Source organism: Urocitellus parryii, chromosome 1, assembly GCF_045843805.1.
Source record: "Urocitellus parryii isolate mUroPar1 chromosome 1, mUroPar1.hap1, whole genome shotgun sequence".
NCBI classification, from domain to species: Eukaryota; Metazoa; Chordata; class Mammalia; order Rodentia; family Sciuridae; genus Urocitellus; species Urocitellus parryii.
The window spans coordinates 155,080,335-155,090,202 of NC_135531.1; the positions used below are offsets into that span (position 1 = coordinate 155,080,335).

Consider the following 9,868-nt stretch of genomic DNA (forward strand, 5'->3'; position numbering starts at 1 on the left):
AGTAAAACATTCATATTATCAGTGTACAGCTCATTTAACACTAGTTAAAATTTATGTAGGGAGAATTTTGTGGTTTTATGTATTCAAATACATTCATCCTCCACCTATAATTTTTAAAGAATTCATATTTTTTAACTTTCATACTTATACAACAGGTACCCTTTTAAAATACCTTCTATTTTAATTGTAGATATACATGTAATTCATGCAGAATTTTTGTTGGAATTTGAAAAGAGGCAATGGAATCAGCAGTAGGTGACAGAGGCCTCTGGGAATGGCAGTCACAGCTCTGGGTCCCCTCAGAGGTGTCAGCTCCTTTAGGGTACAGAAGACCCTTGCAGGAGCTGGCAGTGCAGTTGAGTGGGTAGGGTGCTGAGATTCAGACAGCTTGATTGAGTAAGGCCAGGCATGGAACAGCCTGGGGGAGTCTCAAAATGCAAAGGCACAAAGATGCAAAGGCACAGAGGCGCAAAGGCGGAGGCGTGGAGTTTGGAGGTAGCTGGAGCCTGGGGGAAGCAGAACAGGCCTCAGAGTCAAGGCGGAGATGGGCTGGGTCTCAGTCCCCGAGTCAGTTGGCATGAACAGACACAAGCCCAGTCAATGCCTGTGCCTCCCTGTGCCGGGAAGTGCACAAGGGTGCCCAAGATTGGCGTCCCACGCTTCTCCATTTCAAGTTAGGTAACAAAGAGACAGACCTTCAAGGGAGGTCTCTGGGCCTGGAGGCAGAGGGCAATGAGAAAGGAGGCTTACCCTGCCCCAAAGAAGGCTTAGACCAAGCCGGGTGTTGGAATCGAATGTGTCTTGCGATTCATAGACACAAAAGTACATGTGCTGCTTGATTGGATTCTGAGAAGCCATAGGGATTTTAGGGTCTCTACTGAGATCACGCAGTCTGAAGCCAGCAGGGCAGCTGGACTGCAGCTTTAGCCGATGCCCATTTCAGTTGTAGTCTTTGCCTTCCCCTGGTGGCCTCCACACAGCCCCGAGTCTGTGGGGCCGGGCACTCCCATAGAAACAGAAGGGACAGTGGGAAGCTGTTCTGGTGATAACATGTCAGGCATGAATTCCTTTGAACTTTGGGGCTATGGAGTGAACTTGGACACAACTAGGAGATAGCTAAACTGTGAGTAGGTTTCTTGTGGACCTACTATGAGCTTACAAGTCTGCCAGGAGAGTACCTACGTGGCCCCTACCCTTGCTTGATTAGGGTACTGAAGGGCAATGCTTGGTTGTGTTGAAAAGGACTTGAAGCGGTCATTGGGTGGTGCACAGAACAATTACAGACTGAGGAGAAGAGAGCTGGGACCTTCAATCCTGTCTGGGTTCATAGTCTGACTATGTGTGTTCTGCACAATCCTGCCTTTCTGAAATTCAGATTTATTTCATAGAGAGAGACAATGAATACCAACTATGAAAACATGATTTTAAGCTGGGAAAATAATTTAAAAAACAATATGCCTGTGCTACTGAAAAAGATGGAGATTTTTATAGCTTTACCCCATCAAATTGTCAAATATGTACAACTGCCAGGTTTGTTGTAAGTGGAAAGTTACAATATACTTGGAAAACCAAATGGGAAAAAAAATCAAGAGCAAGATAGCAACAGAAACCAGAAAGGTGGATCCCTGGAGAGGCTTAGGACAGCAGGTGTCCCGTCCTGAGCGCAGGCTAAGCGTGGGGAAGATGGATAGATGACAAGTGGTGGCTGCGGTTCCTAGGTTCCCCTGGGGAGCTGGTTCAGGCTTCGTCAGCAGCGTGGAGGTCACACAGCAGGTGTGTGTCTCAGTTCCCTCAGGCCATGAACCTGCTGATGAAACTCCCTATTGCCTCCCCAGTGTACCCATCGCCCATCTTTAGGATGGGGACGACTTCGCTGGGCTGCTGTGGTGCAGATTCACTCACTGGGGAGCAGAGAAGCGAAGCACAAGGCTTTGCTCTGCCAGGTCTGCTGGACTCTGCACCAGGAAGGAGGCCAGGGAACACTAGCCGCTGATCCTTGCTGCTGTCTCCTGCACGAGTCCCACTTCAGCTTTCCCGAAGGCTCACCTTTTCTGCCTGCCCATGGTTCACTGCGCTTTGCTTTGTGTGTACCTGGGACTCAGCTGCTGTGTGACTTTTCCTCTGCATGCTGTTCTACCCTGGGTGCAGCACCCCCGGGACAACCAGCCTGACAGCCACAGAACTCCCACCCCTCAGTAGTCTGCAGCCTGACGTCTCCTTAACTTTGAGTGCAGGATGATATTCCTCATGCCCAGTGTGACTCACACCAGTCAGCTGAAAACCTGGGGGTGCATCTCAGGTGGAGCTGTTCCTGAGCAAAGCTGTGGATCCCAGAGGATGACTCTACTGGTTTTCTAAGTGGACTTCAGGGCTCGAAGGATCCAAGGACGGGCAGGGGCTGCAGCACCGAGTCTTAACACAACTGCTCCCCTGGCCCTTCAACTCCATTCCCCCTATCACTGCACATGGAATGTTGCGCTCCCAGGCACTGTTTTAGGGGAGAAACAGCATCCTCAGAAGGAAAAATAAGTGCTTAATCTGTTTTTAAACTAAATAGTTGATATTTAGAGCATCTCCAACTTTTATTTCTGCCATTTCTTGTACATATCATGTTCCTGCAGGATGGTTAGTGGATTAAATCCCTTGTAGGGGTGGCCAGCCACTGCTGCTCTTTGCCCTGCACGGGGTCCACATGATGCATATATAGGAGGAGAGGATACTGGAGGAGACTGTAGTATTCAGGTGTGATTTTTAGCTCCACTGACATTATCAACTGCCGCAGTCTGGCTGGGCACAAATCACGAGCCACTAAAGCAGGAACAAATTTTATTTTTTCTACTGCAAGAAAAAACCTCACACACGCTCCTGGGGAATCCTCCCGAAAAGCCACGAGGCTCCTCCAGCAACCCCCAGCCGGAAATATCTCCCGGGGAAAACCCTCCTCCTGCACTTCGCCAACCAATGGGAACTCCCGGGGAATCCCCGTGAGAACTAAAAATAGCGCGAGAACTCAAAAGTAGCTGCAGAGGCGGATATTAACGCCTTGCCTGTCAATCAATACTGTTGGCAAAATGCCAGGGGCCATACAGACTCGGCTGTGGCTCTCAGCAATCAACCTCGACATCTGCCTCACTCTGATTTTCAGCAGTGAGACCCGGTTGAGCCCGCAGGTCCCGAGATTCAGGAACAGCTTAATCTGTTCCTGAGGCCGTGCACAGCTTCACTTCCCTGAGATTTGAATTTAGAATTACACCTCAGTTTAACCCAGTGTGTGGGGAAATAGCTCGATGTGCATGTCTTACCCAAGCAGACTGGGACAGTCACGCAGGCGTGATGGAGGAAGAGTGATAACCCTCACTCTTCGTAGGTGAAACTACCTGCTAGATATGCATGTGGGGAAGGAAACTTCATGGAATCAAACTTAAGCACCAGTTTCCTCCTCGTGGGACTCTTTGGGAACACCACCCACACTACCCTCCTCTACACTTTGACCTTCATCATTTTCTTGATGGCCCTATCTGGGAACGCCCTCCTCATTCTTCTCATCTACTCAGAGCCCCGCCTGTGGACCCCCATGTACTCCTTCATCAGCCAGCTCTCTCTCATGGATCTCCTGTACATCTCTGTGACTGTGCCCAAGATGCTGGTGGGCCAGGTCACGGGAGACCATACAATCTCCCCTGCAGGCTGTGGGATCCAGATGTTCTTCTACCTGACCCTGGCAGGGGCTGAGTTTTTCCTTCTGTCGGCCATGGCCTATGACCGGTATGCCGCCATCTGCAGACCTCTGCATTACCCACTGCTGATGACCCAGAGGGTCTGCCGGCTTCTGGTGTCTGGCTGCTGGCTCCTGGGAGCACTGGACGGCTTGTTGCTCACGCCTATCACCATGAGTTTCCCCTTCTGCAAATCCAGGAAGATCCTGAGCTTCTTCTGCAAGGCCCCTGCCCTGCTGAGGCTCTCCTGCTCGGACGTCTCCCTCTACAAGATGCTCATGTACCTATGCTGCATCCTCATGCTCCTCGTGCCCACCGTGGTCATCTCCAGCTCCTACACCCTCATCCTGCACCTCATCCACAGCACCAGCTCAGCCGAGGGCCGCAGGAAGGCACTGGCCACCTGCTCTTCCCACATGACAGTGGTGCTACTCTTCTTTGGTGCAGCCATCTACACTTACATGCTCCCCGGCTCCTACCACACAGTGCAGAAGGATGTGATGGTGTCGGCCTTCTATACCATCCTCACCCCTGTGTTGAACCCCCTCATCTACAGCCTGCGCAACAGAGATGTCACTGTGGCTCTAAGGAGCCTGCTGCAGTCAAGGAGGCCCCTCCCAAGGGTTCTGAGAGGGAGCACCTGGGAGTGAGCCTGCCTCTTCCCCTCCCTCCTCCTCCCCATCTCTCCTCTCAGCTGTCCTCAGGACCCAGAGCCAACATGGAGCCCACCCATAGTTCCACTCCTGTCTGGAGCTTCTCCTCTATGCTGCTATTCACCCTGTTTTCTCAGTGCATTTCACTTCTTGACATCATTTAACTGTGTCTCAGTAGCTGACTTAGTGGCTTTTACTCACCTCTCTCCATCCTGGGTTCACGGGGCATGTCCTGTGACCTAGGGGCCAGCCTTAACCCTAGCAGAGACTCACTGTGCAGACTTCAGACCTTGTAGAGCCCTGGAAGGGACGCTGGCTGCTCCCTCACTCTCGCTGCCCTGTAAGCCACCATTGACCTGTGACAGTCACAGGTGCCCAGCAGCCTGATACGGTGCCTCAGTAAGGACAGGGGAGCACAGTTTTCACAATGTTAAAAGTGAGCTGTGATTCTCCACATCATGTACGACTGCAAGAATGGGGTCCTAATTAGAGGAAAAGTTATACTCTGTGTATGTATAATATGTCAAAATGCACTCTACTGTCATGTATACCTAAAAAGAACAAATTAAAAAATAAGTGAGCTTGATAGTGTAAACACAGTGGTTTTAAACTACTGAGACAAAATGTCATTAATATTGAAGTCCAGGGAGATCATAGGTTCTTCTAATTTTACAGGATGTAAATAAAAGTGCTTCCACATATAATTCTATAATTCTTTGGAATTTATTCTACTGTAGAAAAAGTGTACTGTATTTACATTGAATATAAAAAGTGTCTTGGAGGAGGATGGAATTTGGGAAATTTACACTTCTTGGCATCCATCTTCCTTCCTTCCTTCCTTCCTTCCTTCCTTCCTTCCTTCCTTCCTTCCTTCCTTCCTTCCTTCCTTCCTTCCTTCCTTTCTTTCTTTCTTTCTTTCTTTCTTTCTTTCTTTCTTTCTTTCTTTCTTTCTTTCTTTCTTTCTTTCTTTCTTTCTTTCCCAGGGACTGAACACAGGGGTGCTTAACCACAGAGCCACTTCCCAGCCCTTTTTATTTTAAAATTTGAGGCAGGGTTTCACTAAGTGTGTACAGCCTTGCTAAGGTGCTGAGAGTGGCCACAAACCTATGATTTGACTCTTCGTCCTCAGCCTCCCAAACCACGCTTTTTTCTTTGAAATTGGGGAAGCCAATAAGGTGATTTTGGACTTACAACTAGGCTGTGTGTCCCCTGCCAGGTGTCAGGCTGTCAAGGACATATCTGTGTGTCTACCAGCACAAGATCATGATTACTTTCAAAACTGATACAATCTACATGTCCAGTGCTTCTGGAATGCAAGGAGGTGGGAAGATATACATCATCTGTGGCCAACAGGCAAGAAGGTGACAGGAGTCCTGAAGTCATCTGTCATGCCAGGTGGCACACTGGCCTCACTTTATTTACCATCAAGGAAGGGAAGCCGGGTCTCCCAGGCCAGGGGCACATCACCAGGGCTGGCAGCCACACTGTGCTTCTGGCCAGGTCTCCCAGGCCAGGGGCACATCACCAGGGCTGGCAGCCACACCGTGCTTCTGACTGACCATCACTCCTGTAGGGTGTCAGGGGAATTTGCCTGAATTGAGGAAAAAAGGGTCATCTGTGAAGAAAGAGGGGCTTATTTAGAGGTGGTTAGAATGTAGGTTAGAGATTGATGTGATTAAACTAATTAATAAAAGGAGCAAAGCTGCTCAAGTGAGGGGCAGCACTGTGCATCATCCCAACATCACCGGGACCTTGGGGTCACTGCACTTGTGGTCGCATTGCTGGTGTCATGGGGGAATTTATGTTTTTTTTTTTCCTTGTTCTCTTGTTTTTTAACAAGAGCTTTGTTTATCTGTTTGCCACTCTGGAGAACAACGTGCAAAGGGGTTCTACTTAGGAAGTACCTATTGATCTTTGTATTTCCAAGAGTAAATGATTTGGGTTAATTGATAAGCATACAAGGAGCTAGCTGCTTGATATAACATGGATTATAAAATAAACAAGAGCCATAGTGATTCATTATGGAGTTGTCGGCACCATGAAGATTCATTGTTGTCTTCAGCTCCTCCATAACTACTGCAGCCTTACCCCACTTCTTTCTTTCCCTCTCCAGAGCCCAGGAGAGAGGACCTGGGCATGTGCCAATGTGGACAGTGGATGGCACAGAGGAACTCCTCTGCTGGGCATCGCCCTGAGTCGTTATTGAGAATCGGGTAACACTGAGGAGAGACTGATGGTGCTCACTGTGTGTTTCCATCTCTGCCCTCCTTCACCTCAGTGTGAGTTAGGGGTGTTTATGGGGATCAGTGAACACTGAGGGTGGTGGGCAACTCTCACTCACTCCCCAATCTGTAAGTGGGAAACCTCTAAGGCTGTCTGCAGTTCAGCACCAAAATTTCTTATCAATGAGATGAAATCTATGTGACATAAAGTTAAGCTTTGCAACAGTTCATGGTTATTGGCTTAGTCTTATTTACCACAGTGCCTCATTGCACAACTTCCCGCTATATCTTGTTCCCAAATACTTGTTTTACTTCAAATGAACCTTCTAATCCATTACACACATTTTCCATATTATGCCTAATTGCAGTCACTGGAAAACACTAAATTTATTCTGTATCTTTGAATTTACATATTTGTGAAATAAATGTAATCATTCAGTATATGATCTGTGTTCTGGCTGAAGTTACCCTAACATCATTGAAATTAAGCTACCTTGTTGCATGTATCATTTGTTCATTCTTTAAGGATGAATTACATACCATTATATGTATATGCCAGAAATATTTAATCAACACATCCATTTGTAGACATGTATTTTTCATTCTGCTAATATAATGTAACTGATTTATTGATTATCGTATGTTTTTCCATATTTGACATCTCTTGTAAACATTTTAAACTCTCTATGATTGTGCTGAGTAATTGTGTCAGTGAGCTTTGCATTGCTGTGACAAAAATACCTGATCAAAACCAAAAACCAGCCAGGCACAGTAGTGCATGCCAATAATCCTAGAGTTCATGACCCTGAGGCAGGAGGATTGTGAGTTCAAAGCCAGCCTCAGCAACACGAGGCACTCAGTGAGACTCTGTCTCTAAATGAAATATAAAATATGGCTGGGGTTGTGACTCAGTGGTTGAGTGCCTAAGTTCAATCTTTGGTACAAAAAAACCAAACCAAACCAAACCAAACAAACAAACAAACCCAAAAAACAGCTCGAATGAGGGAAAACACATTTTTGGCTCCTAGGTTCAGAGTTTCAGTTTAATCATTGGCCAATTCCATGGCTTTGTGCCCGTGGTGTGAGCACATTGAGGAACGATACTGCAGAGGGAAGCTGCGCAGGTTGTGGCTGCTAGGAAGGAAAGACTGGGAAGGGGAAAGGAAATCCAAGGAAGGTGACTGTTTCCAGGGCTTAATTCCATGGCTCACCTCCTCCAGCAATGGGCCCAAAGCCTAAAGCTACCACCCAGTCAATTCATTCAAACTAGGAGAGACTAATTAGGTTGAAGTTCTCACAATCCAATCATTTTACATTCGCAAATTCTGGCCTCAACTCAGGAACTTTTGGGAGACACTTCACATCCCATCCATAACATTTCAACCCCACACCTCCAAAACTCACGTCCATTTCACAATACAAAACAAATTTAGTCCATCTCCAAGGGTCCCATAGTCTTTGCCCTGAAGTCCAAGTCCAAAATATCACCTGAAACTGAAGGTAAAACGCTTGGCTGTGAGCCCTTGTAAAAGTCAAAAGTAAATTATATACATCCAATATCCACTGGGAGAATGTAAATCTTCCCATTCAAAAAGGAAATAACAAGGCTATGGAAAGAAGGGATGGGCCAGAGGAAATGCAAACCCAGCTGAGCAACCATAACTCCACATGTAATTTCACATAGAGCATCTAGGACCCTTGACTGCAAGATGTTATTTCCAGAGGGATTGACAATGCCTGCCTTTTCCCCCTTGCTGGGGGCAGAGCACAGGGCTCTCTTTTCCTTTGGCTTTCTCTGCAGCCAGTAGGATTCCTTGGTGGAGTTTATGCTACTTGCATCCATTAAATTCTAGGGATTCCATTCCAACTTTGGCTTCACTTTCACAGCTTCACATAGCACCCTGTCAGGGGCAGCCTGCAGGGACAGTTTGCCTGACCTCCCAGGCCTTTCTAACAATGACAGTGGAAACTTCCGTGACCCCTAACATGAGCACCCTATATTCCTAAAGAGCCAGCACCACAGAGATGATGCCAAAGTCTGCTGCCAACTCACACTGTAGCTGGGTCCCTGAAATTTGCCCTGGTGGTTTCTGAATGTCTTTCTGGCTGAGTGTGGTAAAGCAACTTCCTGGGCCCTGTTTGCAAGCAGGGTGCCCCATAAGCCTTCTCAAGGGAATTTTCCTTTCTACATTCTTAAACATGCCATGGCTGTGGTCTTGCAAATTCCTTTGATGCCCTCAGCTCATTTTCAAATGTCTCTGTGTGAAATGCTTAACGTCTCTTTAGGTGCTGCTATCTCTTACAACCACACCTTCCTAGCCCCTGTTTTTTTTAAACAATCCCTTTAAAACTCTGATCCAATCTGTTTTTGACTTTACTAATATAAACATCTGCTTTCTTAGAATGCTATGTATCTCTGGTATTGATACAAATATTCTAAAAATTTTACAAAACTTGGAAAAGTCTGAATGTTCTGGCATAATATTCTCTGTCAAGAATAGTACCTTAAAACATGTTATAGAAGAAGTTACTACAGGTAAATATATGTATGTGAAATGTGAAGCGATTATCTTATGCAATTTTAATTATGTTGGAATACTAGAAAATGAAAACTGAAAATAAAAGTAAAAGCACTTAACAGTAGAAAACTTCTGTAAAGATAGGTCTCCACATAATGCCCAACTTTTAAAGCCTTTATATCACGTTGTTAGTACATTTTGTTTTTAACACTATCATGGAGTAGCCTAGTTTGTATTAACAGACATCTGAAATAAGAAAATAGTCAAGCAGGCCATGTGGTGTTCTAAAAATAAAAACAATACACTTATTTATATTTTCAGCATCACTCATTACCTGCCAAAATGAATGTGGAGGTTACAGAATCTAACATACTACTATAAAAAACCAAAACAAAAGGTGACCAATGAAGGCAGAAAATAGGACTTAAAAGACCTGATCTCAACTGACTTTAAAGTATTCATATAAGAAATACATTCTTGATTTTGAAGGTACAAGGATAATTGTGGAATTTTATTTTTGGTTATATTTGAACTGTATGAATGGTGGGTCTGAATACAGAGAATTTTCATGGTCATGGTTTAATGTGGAGGTAAAATATACAGTAGGTGATGAGTTTGAGAGACTGCAACATGCTCTGGTTGCACAACAGTTAGGCATGCTGTGGTTTATATTTGTGAAGTTGGATGCTTGTGAAGAATGATTAAATATATGTTTCTAATATTTTAGTGTTTTATATAGGTAATTTATTCTTTGTATT

General features: G+C 45.7%; 1 protein-coding gene across 1 annotated transcript; it reads left to right on the forward strand.

The window, feature by feature from the left end:
* The first annotated feature begins 3,409 nt into the window (after positions 1-3,409).
* On the forward strand, positions 3,410-4,366 carry LOC144255467 (olfactory receptor 2T3-like). The gene has a single exon (XM_077800198.1). It carries the CDS (start codon positions 3,410-3,412, stop codon positions 4,364-4,366), a length of 957 nt encoding a protein of 318 aa, XP_077656324.1.
* Positions 4,367-9,868: the final 5,502 nt, after the last annotated feature.

Excerpts from the sequence above, each read along its gene's own strand:
- LOC144255467 (XM_077800198.1), top strand. The coding sequence starts at position 3,410 with ATGGAATCAAACTTAAGCACCAGTTTCCTCCTCGTGGGACTCTTTGGG.